This window comes from Meles meles, chromosome 5 (genome assembly GCF_922984935.1).
Source record: "Meles meles chromosome 5, mMelMel3.1 paternal haplotype, whole genome shotgun sequence".
NCBI classification, from domain to species: Eukaryota; Metazoa; Chordata; class Mammalia; order Carnivora; family Mustelidae; genus Meles; species Meles meles.
In genome coordinates, this window is record NC_060070.1 from 24,275,350 (window position 1) to 24,290,537 (window position 15,188).

A 15,188-nucleotide genomic window follows, 5' to 3' on the forward strand; every position below is an offset into this window, starting at 1 on the left:
CCCAAGCAAGACAGGAATTCAAAAGTAGGAAATACAGGCAGTCACTCATTGGTACCTTATTCCCTTTGCCCCCTACCCCCAAGTTTTGCATCCTTTTCTTCTCTTCTACAGGATTTTTCTCTCTTAGGTTCTTAAACTCTGGTGTTGCTTTCACTTGGCTATTAGTTTTTTCCCATCAAAATTACTGATTGCTGGGGCGCCTGGGTCGCTCAGTTGGTTAAGCAACTGCCTTAACCAACTGCTCAGGTCATGATCCTGGAGTCCCAGAATCAAGTCCTGCATCGGGCTCCCTGATCGGCAGGGAGTCTGCTTCTCCCTCTGACCTTTCTCCTCTCATGCTCTCTCTCTCTCTCTCAAATAAATAAATAAATAAATAAACCAATTACGTGAAAAATATTAGCTGCTTATTAAATGTTTCTGATCACTTTCTACTAAAATTAATAATTTGTCGATTAATTGACAATTAAATTATAGGCTGTTAAGAGATGAGGGTATGAAAGTAGCTTCCATCAACAACAATAATCCATATTCTTGTTCATGAAGTTGATGCTTTACAACTGGAAATGGAGGCAATGAAATTAACGAAGTAGAAGAAAATTAAACAGAGAGGCTAAAAAAATTAATGAAGAGAAAAAAAATGTTTTTCTCACCTGAGCACTATCTTTCTGGACCTTTAACCTCCAGATTATACTGTCTTTATTGAATGACAGACATCACCACCTAGTTGTACAAGCCTAAAATTTTAAAGCAATTTCTACATTTTCCTTTCTCTTTGCCTTAGTATTCAACCTCTAACCAGGTGCTATCCATTTTACTTCTTGACTATCTTTCAGATCTATCCTCTTCGTATCCATAGGTATCACTTTATATCAGACTTTCTGAAGCTCCGAACTACAGACATTTTTGGCTAGATAATTCCTTGTTGTGGGGGGGTAGCTGTGTATATTATATGACATTTTGGCAGAATTCCTGGCTTCTGTAGAATGACTAGAGGTTGATAGCAGTACCCATCTCCACCCTGCCTAGTTGTGACAACCAAAACTACCTTAACATTGCCAAATAGCCCCCTAGGTGACTATCACTGCCTTATAACAAGCTAACACCACTTCTGACCCAGTGTACTGCAAGATCTCCTAAGATGTCTTCACTGAAGCCACCATATTAACGCACCCCACTCCGTAAGAGGTGAAAATCCACCTCTGATCTTGTCAGTCCCCACTTAAAGTGCTTCAGTATCTTCCCATTTCTCTTAGAATAAAATCCAAAGCTCTTATTACAGCTTTATAAAGTCTAGCTCTCACTTCTCCAGATTCACGCTGTGCCTCACTGCATCCTACTTCCCCTCCTCCGGTACTCCCGCCGCACTGGCTACCTTTCAATTCCTCACATGCATCATGCTCTCTCCAGCTATTGGGAGAACTCTCTGGCGAGAAGATTCTTCCCCCACCTCTTGTAACACTCTGAGAATTAGTAGATGCTATTTTTTTTAAAGATTTTATTTATTTATTTGACAGACAGAGATCACAAGTAGGCAGAGAGGCAGACAGAGAGAGAGAGAGGAGAAAGTAGATGCTATTTTAAAACAGTAACAACCTATGTTGGGGCTCTAGATTAAAAGCTATGACCTAGGGGCACCTGGGTGGCTCAGTGGGTTAAAGCCTCTGCCTTCAGCTCAGGTCATGATCCCAGGGTCCTGGGATCGAGCCCCGCATCGGGCTCTCCGCTCAGCAGGGAGCCTGCTTCCCCCCCTCTCTCTGCCTGCCTCTCTGCCTATTTGTGATCGGTCAAGTAAATAAATAAAATCTTAAAAAAAAAAAATAGCTGTGACCTAAAGAAAAAGTTGAATGCATTTTGTTGGTTGGAAATCAACCAAGTTGTTGATCCTTTTTCTAGGACAGGGTACAAAAAGATCAGGGATGACCAACAAGAAGAAATGATAGAGGACAATGTGTTAAGAGTCACAATATCTAGGTTCTAACCTCTTCTCTGCCATTGATTATCCATATGATTTGTTGTTAATGTCAATTAACTTTTCTGGTGTACAGTTCTATCAGTTTGAATACATGTAACCACAACCACGATCGGGATGCAAAACAGTTCCATCATCCCCCAGAAAAATCTCTCATTTTGCCCCTTTGCAGTCAAACGCCTTCCACTGCAGTCTCTGGCAACCACTGACCTATTTATTCTTTGTCCTACACATTTATCTTTACCTGGCATATATACATGCCATCTTCTTTATATTAAAATATTAAGCCATTCATGATGATCACTTGTCTGCCATGGCCAAAAAACCAAATGTGTAAGAGTATCCCTTCTATGGTTCACATTTGTGGCTAATGCCCAATTTTTTCAATTCCACATCTTAAATTTTCAGTCTTCTCTGGAAAAGTGGCTCTGCATGCTACCCTGGTGGGCCTGTAACTTTGCTCACTCTACAAGGTTACAAGCTCCAGAACGTTCCTTAACATTTCCTTGTGGCAGTCCTTCCTCAGTTTATCACAGCCAACTGCCATTTTCTTTTCAGCAGTCTTTACTGGTGGTAAGGGAGGCGGCAAGCTTGTTCTAGCACCTTGCTAATTATGAACATAGCTTGTCACTGAGTGTCTAAAGATAATACTGATAACATTATTAGGTCAACAGTCAGCTAAAGGAGAGTCTTGATAAATGATGTAATATGAAAAAACTCACTGCCTTGTCTCACAAGGTTGCCATCCTGGTAAATCATAAGAATGCTCTCCATAATCTTATATATATTTTAATAAGTGCCCCTGATAGAATCATTCATAATTTTCTTGTAGTGTAACAGATTAGGTATAATTACACTTGTTTGAATAACTGGATTCAGAAGTATTAGTAATTGGGGTGCCTGGGTGGCTCAATCGATTCAGCATTGGACTCTTGGTTTGGGCTCAAATCATGATCTCATGGGTTGTGGGAATGAGCCCTGCACTGGGCTCCATGCTCAGTGGAGACTCTCCCTCTGCACCCCCCCCACTCACATTCTCTCTCTAAAATAAATAAATCTTTTTTTAAAAGGTAGTAAGTAATTAATGTCTCCCATAAGTGCTTCTTTTTTTTTTTTTTAAGATTTTATTTGAGAGAGAGACAGAACACAAGAGAGAAAACAGAGGGTGGAAGCAGAGGGACAGGGAGAAGCAGACTCCCCACCGAGCACGGAGCCTGATGCGGGGCCGACAGGACCCTGGGATCATGACCCAAGCTCAAGGCAGACACTTAACAACTGAGCCACCCAGGCGCCCCACAAGTGCTTCTTTAGAGATTAAGTATTAGAAACTACTTATATGTAAGCAAGAGTTAAGTCTTTTTCTAAGATTCAGTTAGGAGTTTTCTATCTTTAATTTCATTGAGTTTCTTTTAAGACCCCTAAAAAGCAATTAGAAAAGCTTATATTTCTGAGACAGAGAAACTGAACAATTCCATAAAAATCTGCTTTTTGCTCCTTTTCCTGCTTCTATTCTTGCTAGGACCAGCACCCCCACTTTACACATGCCTCAGAATGCAAATAGTGTATGTCCGCCTCGTGAGGGACAAGAAGTTCATGACTTCTTCAAAACAAATAACATCTAAGGAAGGACCAGATGACAATGACTGAATAAAGCTGTGGAATGTGTATTCCAGACCACCAACGCTAGACATCTCAACACCAAGACACCTTGGCTCCAAGGAATAACGCCCGGGTCTCATCTTCATTCTCACTGGCTCCTGGATACCTGAGAGGACACATACACCACACCATGATCCTTAATAAAAAACCCCAGACCCCAAATAAAGACAGAATTCATCCTCCTTTCTTTTCCAAGTCTCCCAGTTGCTTCATCTGTATCTGTATCTGCTCTCTCTATATATTCAATAAACTCTGCTCTTACTTCTTGCTGCTTTGCATTTGCCGTCCTGCGCAAGGCCAAGAACCCTCTTGGCTAGTCCTATAGGACCCCCTCCAGGTCCTCAGACCTGGCCTCCCAGCATTATTTTTTGATATGAACTCAAATCAAACACTCAGAGAAAAACAGCAAGTCTGTCAAACACAGGCGATCACATGGATTTACCTCACTAAGAATGTAAGTATTTTTCAAATACAAATACCAACTGATTTTTTAGATTAAGTCCTTTAAAAATTAACGATAAGCAAAGTCATCAGATTTTATTAGCACAGTAAGATGAATATAAAAAGTATAGATTTTTTTCAAAGCTTGTTAGTTTCCACCTAATTGGATGAGACTAGCACAATGTTTGTTTTTACCTTCCGGTGGCCTGTTGGATGTTGCCACAACGACGACCCCATTTTTGAACAGATTTTCAAAAAGCTGTTTCAGAATCATGGCATCAGCAATGTCAGTGACCTATGGACAACAACACATTTGTTTTATTTTAATTTCACTTCTGCTCTAACAAATTTGCTAATGGCTCATCTTTTTTTTTTTTTTTTAAGGATGGAAGTGAATTCCAAGAGAAAAATTCTAATTATCACCATGAAGAAAAGAGTAGATAATTAAAAGCATGAAAGACTGTATGGTAGTCTTTTAAACTTGACTCTTTCTTGCGAGCCTATCATTTCTAAGCAAATTATCAAATGGTTCTATGTTAACTTCTTTTACAAACTACAGGTGGAAAGCACAGATAATTGTCCTAAACATTTAGGAAGTCTGATTAATTAGAACTAACATGACCAAATCCCTCCTCCTACTCCCATCACACATTCCATCCAACCCCCCCACCCCCCAAGGCAAAAAGAGGAGAGGGAAAAAAAAAAGAAAAAGAAAAAAAGAATAATAAACAAGCCAATTGATATTTCTAATACCTTTCTGGCAAAGGTCCCTGAAAAGGTGACTTTAAATGGTCATGGGACTTTAGAAATAAGGACAAATAGCCAGTGAGACATAATCAGCTGCTGTTGAAAATAGAATGATATGACATAGATACTATTGTGCAATTGTTGCACAAAACAATTCAACAGATGGCCCATCACAAAAATAAGCAATTTCATTGTTCTTTTTAAGTGCCTTCTATTACTGTCCATGAATAATCAAAAGGCACTGCAGTCACTTCCAGCACAGCCAGCCTCTGCTAACCTTCGCAAACACAAATATTCCTTCTATTAAAAAAGAGAGAGAAAGAAAAACCTTATAAGCATGGTTCATGCAGGACTTTAAAAAATTACTTCTGACAAAAGCAGAAATGTATAATATAGATAAAACCATTCCATCTAAGTTACAGAAATGCATGTATCTTTTCTAAATTTTTTAAAAATCCGCAATTAACCAGTAAGCGTACTAACTTTTTAAAAAGCTTTTTAAAATCACAAAGAAATAGAGAAATTAAGGAGGGAAGGAAGTTGAGTTCAAAAACAAATGTATGGTGAAGGTAGATATTAATCATTGTACTTTCCCTTATAAATATAGCAATATGGGTTTTAGATACTTCTCAAATAAAAATATTTTGATCTCTAATAGCATTTTAGATCATCAGAATATCTGTTTTATATTCACAAAACATATCATACAATAAATATCACATTGTTATTTTTAAACTATGTTAGAGCATAGAAATTGGGGGAATTCATTCAAATTAGATCAAAATACTTAAAGTTACCAACTAAAAGGTTGTATAACACAACAACCAACCACCTGGCTTACTCAGGTCTATGTCAGTTTTCTCTTTTCAGCTGATGTTTTATGCAAAAGTTTCATTATTTCTTTCCCACTTGAACAAAAACCAAACCAAATCAGGAAACAGGGATGTGCAGAGCCCCCCCCCCCCTTTTTTTGGTCTTTTTTTGCTGTCTTAGGCTATAACTTTAAAACATTAAGTAGAAAACTCCTGAAGATTCCTTAAATTAAAAAGACTTCAGGAAATTACAGAGTAGTGATTAAAATGAAAAGGAAAGTCGTACTATTTAATTATTTAGGAAAGTGATATTTAATTTGGAGCTTAGGATCACTGTCAAATTTTGCTTCCGCAAAAATACTCACAGAGAAGGCCCTTTTCAAATGCTTAGACACCAGTGGCATTTCTGATGAGAAAGCAAACAAGCTTGCAAATTTTAGAAGCAAGTGCACTTTTAAATTGGATTCCCAATACACTGACTTTGAAAGAGAATGCTATCAATTAAAAGTTGCCCAATTTTAGAAAATAAAAATGGTCATTTGACTATCTCACCAATGTTTTCGAAAAAAAAATTAAAAACAGCTTTTGTGCCCCACGGTTTAGAAAAGTGAAGAGACATTTAGCTTGTAACGGTGCAAAGGTTTAAGCTGGAAGTTGAAGAAAAGCAAACAATAAAGACTTGTGGTTGAATCATAATTTGTTGTTTTTGTATTACAAAATGTCTTTGCTCTACCAGAGTAAATTAACTTGGAGAAGCTATGGCTAATTAATAAAGCAGGAGTCACTTGGGGTAGCCGGGTGCCAATGTATACTCTTTTGATCTTGTCCCTGCACTTGCTCAGCTTTGCTGGGGAACAGTCATTTTACAGTAGAAGTGAACAGAAGACAATTGGCCACACATTCTTGGAGAGTGGGCTTTTTTCGCACCCGGCATTTCATTACCACCAAGAACAAAAGAGAAGGCTACAGATTACCAATAAGGGTAGTCTGCTAATACAGAGAGGGGGAGACATTTCATTAGCATTAAAGAGAAAAGATTTTTTATGACCTAGAGTTGCTTTCCATTATGACTCACTTAAGTAAAAAGGAAAAAAAAAAAAAAATCTAATGGTTAATTTACATATGTAAGTGCCTGAGTCTCAGTCACCCACTGATTGGTACAGTGCCATGTAATGAGTGACAAACATAAGCATGCATTATCAGTAATTAGTATTAGCACAAAAATAAGCACCTATTTTTTATTAGCAGTTTTTAATAGCTTTCCTGTTTTACAAAAACGGTCAAAACTATTTTTTAAATGATATTGATAGCTTATGGAGGAGAATTTTGCATGATATTCTGCTCATCAGAATTCTTTTTTTTTTTTTTTTAGACTCTATTGGTAAAACATCTATCCAGTGGCCCTGAAAGAGACAGGAAAAAATAACTTTCAAGGGAAAAAAATCAGTTTCTTTCAGTATTATACTTCAGAATCATAAATCGTTTAACAAAAAAAAAAATGTAAATATTCAAAGTCAACATAATAAAAAAAACTTTGAGGAAAAGCTGCTCTTTTATCTCAGCAACTAGAACACATAAAAACAACCTACCTAGAAAAATTTCTCAAACAGAATAGTAGTATATTTGACAATCTGGCAAAACTGAAATGCTATACTTAGTGAAATAACCAAGCTAATGAGGAATACATTCTGCAAATGTAATCTGAATGCTGCCAAAACATAACACAAAAATTCCCCAAATTCAAGAGCACACGTATTCTTGTTTTTAAGCAGCAATAATTCTCATTCAGCTCCCTAGTAAAATAAATATTATATCAATTAACACCACCTAAAGGCCAATAATACCTAGTTAAAATCAAGAACTAAGAGGATTCAATTTTAGAAGTGAAGTGGTGATTGTAGACATACAATTGTTAAGAGTAAAGTGCCTAAAAAATTCTTTTCTAGTAAATCAGCAGTGTGCTGTACCAGGATTAATAGGCTTAAGGATAATTTTTAGGTCCTATCATTAAAACATCTACTAAAGGTCTATCCAGCTCCAGATCTGTATATTTAAATACATAACACAAGACATCATATGCCCAAGAGAACATATAACATTGCTGTTACTACTAGTGCATCAGAGCACTAATGATGAATTCAAAACAAACTGAGTTACCAGCTGTGTGACCTTGGACAAGTTAGCTAACTTCTCTGACCCTTAATTTCTTCATCAGTATATTGAAGGTAGCAATAATACCTATCCTGCAAAATTTTTATGATCCTTACAGTAAATCCTCAAGAAATGTTAGCTAGGACTATTATCTGTGTATGGTATATATCCTAGTATAATTACATGTTATTTATATATAGCTGTATTGAATTTTAGCTGTAGATGGAATGGCACACAGCACAGTACAGTAGTTAAGAACATAGACGCATAGTACTCAACAAACAACTAATGTTATTATAGAATATATATAATCGGTGGGATGTAAGCATTCCAATAAATGGCATTGTCTCAGTTCATAAAAGATGAATTTTAACTAGTTAGTAAACAAATATAGAAAAAATTCAACTATATTATTACTTAAGGAATATACATTAAAACAATGATCTACATTTTTCACCTATTAGACAAAAAATGTGAAGATAATTCAGAGCGTTGACAGGAAAAATTACAAGATATTATTATACATATGGGAAGTGGGATTTATTTGAAAGACTACCTCAATATTTATCGTTTGGTACTAGGATTTATTCATTCATTCTTCCACTCATTATTATGCATTCACTCATCCTCAAACACTGTTCTAGACATCTGAGATACATCAATTACCAAAACAAAGATTTCTGCTTTCAAGATTACATTATTAAACACATATATAATATGTATATAATAAACAGTAAATATAATTAATATATATATACATGTCAGACAGTGATATATGTTATTTTTTTAAAGAATGGTTTTAAAAAGGACAGTAAGGGACTTCGGTTAATGGCAAACCACAATTTTGTAAGATTAGGCCTTGTTAAGGAGCTAACTAAGCAAAGATCTGAAGAAGTGAGAGACTCTTTGGGAGGACCTAGGGGAGAATGCCCCAGGCAGAAATTTCAGTGCAAAGGCTCTACTTTTTTGTTCTAAGTTATGTGGATGTTGGGAACCAGAGTCCTGCTACAGCAATATTTTGGGAGTATCCTTTTACCTCTGAATTTTAGAAAAAGGAGACAAGAGATCTAGATTAGCAAAAAATCCAGTTTTGGTATGCTAGAGGAGCTTTTCTAAAACCAGTAGAAGACAGTCCAGATATTGAACTTGGAGATCCAGGTTCTGCTCAGGGATCACCTCTGTCCTTAGTGGACATATTCTTGCCCTTACACTCTTAGTTTCTTGGTTCTTCTCAACAGCGGGTATATACAGATAATTCGCCTTTTCTCACATACAGCAGTAAACTCCAGGCTTGGAGACTGGAATTGCAGAGGAAATAAAAGAACAGGACTACTAATATTTTTCATCCTAGGACATGCAGGCCAACTCTGTTCAAAGGCAGAGGGTTTTCTCATGTTGTCAACTCTGACGTAATAGAATGCTACATTCCAGTAGCATTTGTCATCAAACAAAAGCAATCAATTTGATATAAAGTCTGGTTTTAGTATCTCTGAGCATATCTTCGTCAGAGCCCTAGTGGGAAAGAAGCATTTGGTATAACACCCACTATTAGCTATGGTTCCCAGATCCAGCCCCATCAAGACTGTTTGCAAGCAATAGGCACAGGAGATTGAGCCAAAGTAACAGGGTTTAGTGGAGACTCCGGGAGGGGAACAGCACGGATAACACCTGCTGGGAACGGGAGCCGAGGTAGCTCTGGAGACCTCAGCAGCTGTCCAGGGAGCAGCCTTGTAGCCCTCCCCCCTAATGTGAGTCAGTTATTTCCTATGTGTCTTTGTTCCTGCTTCATTATCATGTGGGACCTGACCTCAGTGCCTTTTAGTTCAAAGACACGAGACGGAGGACATGATGGGCCCAATCCCGGGGGGCCCACCACACACGTGCAATGTTGCTGGCAAGCTTGTAGGCTTGGTACTCATAGCTCAGATGTCCAGACATGGTCCATTTGACTGTGGGTCAGACAGTCAAATGGACCATGTCCTTTTGGTCCTACAGTATGGGATAAGGCTCTTTATTTAAGGCAACTGGGAAGGATGAGTAAATGAATGAATGAACATCAAACCAACTCTGGACGGGGTAGGCGATGACCACTGGGTCATATCGACTCTCTCTTTGTTAGCAAGCAACATTTTACAACTGAGGGGCCTATCTCCCCCCTTGATCTCCTTTATAGTTAATACGTAATTTGAAAAATTATTTTTATTGCTTGCCTTTCTTTTGCAAGACCCACTCATTTAGAACACGAGCATTCTGAGGGTTACTTTTGTTTCCTTCTTCCCAACCATGCATTGACACTCTGAAATCTGAACTCAATGGAGCATGCCCAGTGCAACCAGAGAGGTTTCTGTTAGGGCTTCAATATTGGGGTGGCATTATGACTTTCATGGGTCTTAGGCACTTCTACCTTCATGAGTCCTTTCCTCAATGAGAAAATGCATTTGAGGGGTACCTCAAGAGGGGTGGCTCAGTTGGTTAAGTGTCTGACTTTGGTTCAGGGCATGATCCTGGGGTCCTCAGATCTTAAAAAAAAATTTTTTAAGATCAAGTCCAGCATTGAGCCCTGTGATTAGCAGGGAGTCTGCTTCTCCTTCTCCCTCTGTCCCTCCCCCACCTCCCCAGCTCATGTGAACAGGCACACTCTCTCTCAAATAAATAAATAAAATCTTTAAAAAAAGAAAATGCATTTGAAAATATGTGTTTACATTCATAAATAATATTTTATGACTGGGTTGGTGTAAAATATATATAGATACAGGCTGAATTCATTATGATATGTTCATTTTTTTTCTGCAAATTTTAAAAGAAATTAAAATATTTTCATGGACCCCTGAAAGTATCATGGTCCCTAAGTACTGTGCCTAATACACCTAATGGGTAATTTGGCCTTGCTTGCCATTAATTCTCTGAGGATCTCTTTTGCACCATCAAATTGTCATCGGGTCTTAACCTTCTTAAAAAGTCTTGTCAATGGTCTGCGTGTCACAGCAACAGACCAATCTTTACTCCGAATGTTTTAAAATTTGTATTTTTTACGCTAAAGGCCATGATTTTTATATGATACCAAGGAAATTCTGACGCCTCAATATTCCTCATCTACATGAATATAGTAATTATTTTATGGAATTTTAAAAAATATTTTAATTATTTATTTGCCAGAGAGAGATACAGCGCGAGAGGGAACACAAACAGGGGAATGGGAGAGGGAGGAGCAGGCTTCCCACTGAGCAGGGAGCCCAATGTGGGGCTCAATCCCAGGACCCTGGAATTATGACCTGAGTCGAAGGCAGACACTTAATGACTGAGCCACCCAGGTGCCCCTATTTTATAGAATTAAATGAATAACTATTTTATAGATATAAAAACACTTTGTAAACTTTGTAAACACTTTGTAAAATCATTTTACAAAGGCTAGGTATTAATAAACTTTTTAAAAATTTTAACTTCAATGGGGCTCTGTCTGTCAAATAAATAAATAAAATCTTTAAAAAAAAAATTTAACTTCAGTGTCCTAATCAAAAATTTAACTGTGCTACCTCAAGATTTTTGGGCGATAATGTGATTAAGAGATCATAATGAGAAAACAAGAGATGGCCTTCACTGATTTATCACTGACTTTTACTGTTGACAACATAACTATTAACTCAGTACTAAACGAGGCTCTTCTCTTTATGCAACACATTAGTGTGCTTGGTACACTTCTTCAGAGCAGAACATAAGCCTTTCTTCGGAAGACCTTTGTAGAAGGTGGTGGGATGCCTGTGTGGCTCAATCAGTTAAGCATCTGCCTTCAGTTCAGGGCATGATCGTGGGGTCCTGGGATCGAGTCCCACATCGGGCTCCTTGCTCAGTGGGGAGCCTGCTTCTCCCTCTGCCTGCACTTCCCAAGCTTGTGCTGTCTCTCACTCACTCTCTCTCTGACAAATCAATAAACAAAATTAAAAAAAACCAAAAAGGTGGTGAATGTCAGGCTGTCTTAATATGACTGAAAGGAAAAAGAAAGAAAGATTCCTCCTCTCCAGAGGGCTCAGTGTAACACCATTCCTGGTGAAAGTTCTTCTTTCTCATCTATCATAAATCAAGACCATTGTTAGGTAACTACATCAAGTTGCTAAAGGAGACCTATCGTGCCTCATTTGAGATAAAGACAACCTGGCCATCTTATCTGCCCAACAAAGCAGGTTTTTAAACACAGAAGAATAAGAAATAACTCACTACCAGTTTAAATGCATAATTTCAGAGACTCTTAAAACTGTAAGAAGCTTTACAATTCAACTAGGACAGTCCCCTTAGTTCATCACAAATGTGTTGTGAAGCTTAAATAACATGTGTGACTCACCCAAGGCCCACCACAGAGAAGGCTCAAAATAAATGTTAGCTTCCTACCCCTTCAAAGTTCTCTGGGCCTTTATTCTAGGCAATCAGGCACAACACTCAGCTCCAGAAACACTCAAAAGCTCTGGGTGAGAAGCCCTATTTTTAAGCTTCTATTCAGTAGTTGTGGATTCTTCTATTTTAATTCCAATAATCAATGCTCTTATGGTAAGCATTATAGAAAAATCAGCTACTACATTTCAGAACCACTGAAAGAAGGCAAATAAAGAGGAAGTAATTCTTAACCTAGAGCATTTATTATTATTATTATTAAACACCAGGATACAGAAAAAGCATAAGACCTGGCATTTGCCTGCATGCCATATTTGCTCTCATAAGAAATAAAAATCAGAAAATAACTTATTACCAATTTAAATGCACAATTTCAGAGAATCCTAAAACTAGCAGAAACTCTGAAAGTTCAACTAAGGCTAACTCCCTCCTGTCATCATAAACAAGTTGTGAGATGTAAATGAGATGTGTTAATCACTTGTTTTTTTTTTTTAATATAACACTTAAAAAAAAAAACACACAAACATCCTTAAAGACATTATTTTGTGATCATGACATTATCACCACCGTGGTTCAGGTACAATGTAAATCCATGATTCTAACATAGGGGTGGGCAAACTTTTCCTATAAAAAGCTGAGTAGTAAATATTGTAGGTTCTATAAGCCACTAGCGGTCTCTGTTGCATTTTCTTCTTTTTTAAAAAGGCCCTTTAAAAATATAAAAATCATGGGGCGCCTGGGTGGCTCAGTGGGTTAAAGCCTCTGCCTTTGGCTCAGGTCATGAACTCAGAGTCCTGGGATCGAGCCCCACATCGGGCTCTCTGCTCCGCGGGGAGCCTGCTTCCTCCTCTCTCTCTGCCTGCCTCTCTGTCTAGTTGTGATTTCTCTCTGTCAAATAAAAAAAAAAAAAAAAAGGGAAATGATCCCTTCTTTAAAAAAAAAAAAAAATATATATATATATATATATAAATCATTCTTTTCTCACTGGCCATACAAAAGCAGATGGGCCAGATTTGCTCTGTGTGAGCCACAGTTTGCTAATCCCTGGACTAGACAATAAAATAAAGTCCTAAGCGGTATCCAATTTATAAAACAATCGTAAAATCAGGAACAGAATTTAAGTCTTCACATGTCATTCAGAATACCGTTCCACATCTATGAAAATCTCTACCTTACCTGAAACTCATCGAAACATAGGAGACATGCTTCTTCGCTGATTTCTTCAGCTATGGGAGCTATTGGGTCATATGATTTAGCCATGAACCCTGGTTTCCTCTTTGGCAAACTCTGTTTAAGGCGGTGTATTCCTTTAATGGATGAAATTAAACACAAATCAAATACTGTATTAATTGTACATTTTAGGCAACTATAATGTATCTTTTAAATTTCTAAATGAAGCCTTAGTGTGAACATCAAAATTAAGTTTAAAGGCCACATAAAATCAAATGTGATCATTGAAAACTGGTTGTATTTTCTCAACCTCAAAATAAGTTGTTCACTTCTTCATGCATTCCCGAGGTTGTAAGGATACTTTACAATCGTTCCTTCCCCACCCTTCAGTCACTTCAGAGGTGACAAAGTGACAGCCTAATGACAAGATGGTAACTAGGTGGATCAACAGATCATCAGCCTTACTGACGAGGGTTTCAGGGATGCGGGCAGAAGAGGTGATCCTGCCTTACGTCTGGCATACGTGATCAGGATGTTCCCTTATCTCTAGGCAATCCCACTTCACTCCCTATATGTGTACTAAACGCTGGAAGTATTAGAAGAAAAACACAATGTGGGGCGCCTGGGTGGCTTAGTGGGTTAAAGCCTCTGCCTTCGGCTCAGGTCATGATCTCAGGGTCCTGGGATTGAGCCCCGCATCAGGCTCTTTGCTCAGCGGGGAGCCTGCTTCTCTCTCTCCCTCTGCCTGTCTCTACTTGTGATCTCTCTCTGTCAAATAAATAAATATAATCTTTAAAAAAAAAAAAAGAAAAACACAATGTTCCTGCCCTGAAGAGGTTACAATATAGTGGGTAGACAAATAATGCACAACCAAAATAACCTGAGAACAGGGACAAAGCAGTAAGGCATACATACACGCACATGAATGGCACATGAATGCCTACCTGCCACGGTGACCCAGATGAAAGGACCTAATCTAGAAGGATTTCTTGAAATAAGTGAGTTTTTAACATTTCTTATTGATCCTTAGCTGAAAGAGAAAATACCCAGCCTTCATATAGTAATCTCTCTTCTCTTAATGGGAAGTACTTTAGTTGTCTTTAAAACCAATGTTAAACACACCATGAGTTGTTTCACAATAGCACAAAACAAACAAAACCAAACAAAACCTCACTTTAAGCACGCTAATTTTTTAAAAGATTCAAAGATTAAGAATTTTTTGAATGATGAAAACTGTTTTGCAGTGTTTGCCCACTTAAAAATCCCTTCTTTTAGACCATTTCACTTACTTTCATGAACATCTAGCATGAAACCATGAAAATGAACCCGTTTCTTCCTCTTCATCTCCACATAAGCATAAAACATGTCCATCACCATTGTTTTCCCTGTACCTTTAAAAAAAAAAGAAAAAACTATTAAACAGTATGTACTGATTGCTCTAATGATTGTTCATTAGCTTTGGGATAATGAAACCACACTCTTCTACTGGAAAGCTTAAGACTATGTTACTTTTTTAGAAAGGAGTGTTTGTTTTTTATGTTAAAGGAGCTAAAAATAAAATGTTGATATTGCTCTTTTCTGTCAAAATCCTGTTATTAGAAAATACAACATTTAGTTAACATTACAGGGACAATTTCCCCCAGAGAACTGTGTAAATACACCAGCAAGAGCTACAGATTATTCTTTCTTTAGTTGCTCTTCCAAAAGACACCAATCTGAACAAAATAACTTAATCAATTAAGTAAATATTTATTGGGCCATAATAAGCAAGAGGAGCAGTCTTTGGGAAATTCAAGATGAAAAATAAAAAAATAAAGATTAGTATCTAACATAAATGCTGAAAATAAATCATAGGT

At 37.5% G+C, this 15,188-nt stretch overlaps 1 protein-coding gene across 1 annotated transcript in view; it reads right to left on the reverse strand.

Annotated features, from left to right (window-relative positions):
* Positions 1 to 15,188, reverse strand: part of AFG1L (AFG1 like ATPase) — a 229,216-nt gene that overhangs the window by 124,278 nt on the left and 89,750 nt on the right. The window contains exons 5-7 of the mRNA XM_046006748.1: positions 14,622 to 14,723; positions 13,339 to 13,469; positions 4,265 to 4,364 (exon numbers count right to left, since the gene is read on the reverse strand). Of these exons, the coding sequence (XP_045862704.1) occupies positions 4,265 to 4,364; positions 13,339 to 13,469; positions 14,622 to 14,723 (333 nt within the window). The remainder of the gene's footprint in view (positions 1 to 4,264; positions 4,365 to 13,338; positions 13,470 to 14,621; positions 14,724 to 15,188) is intronic.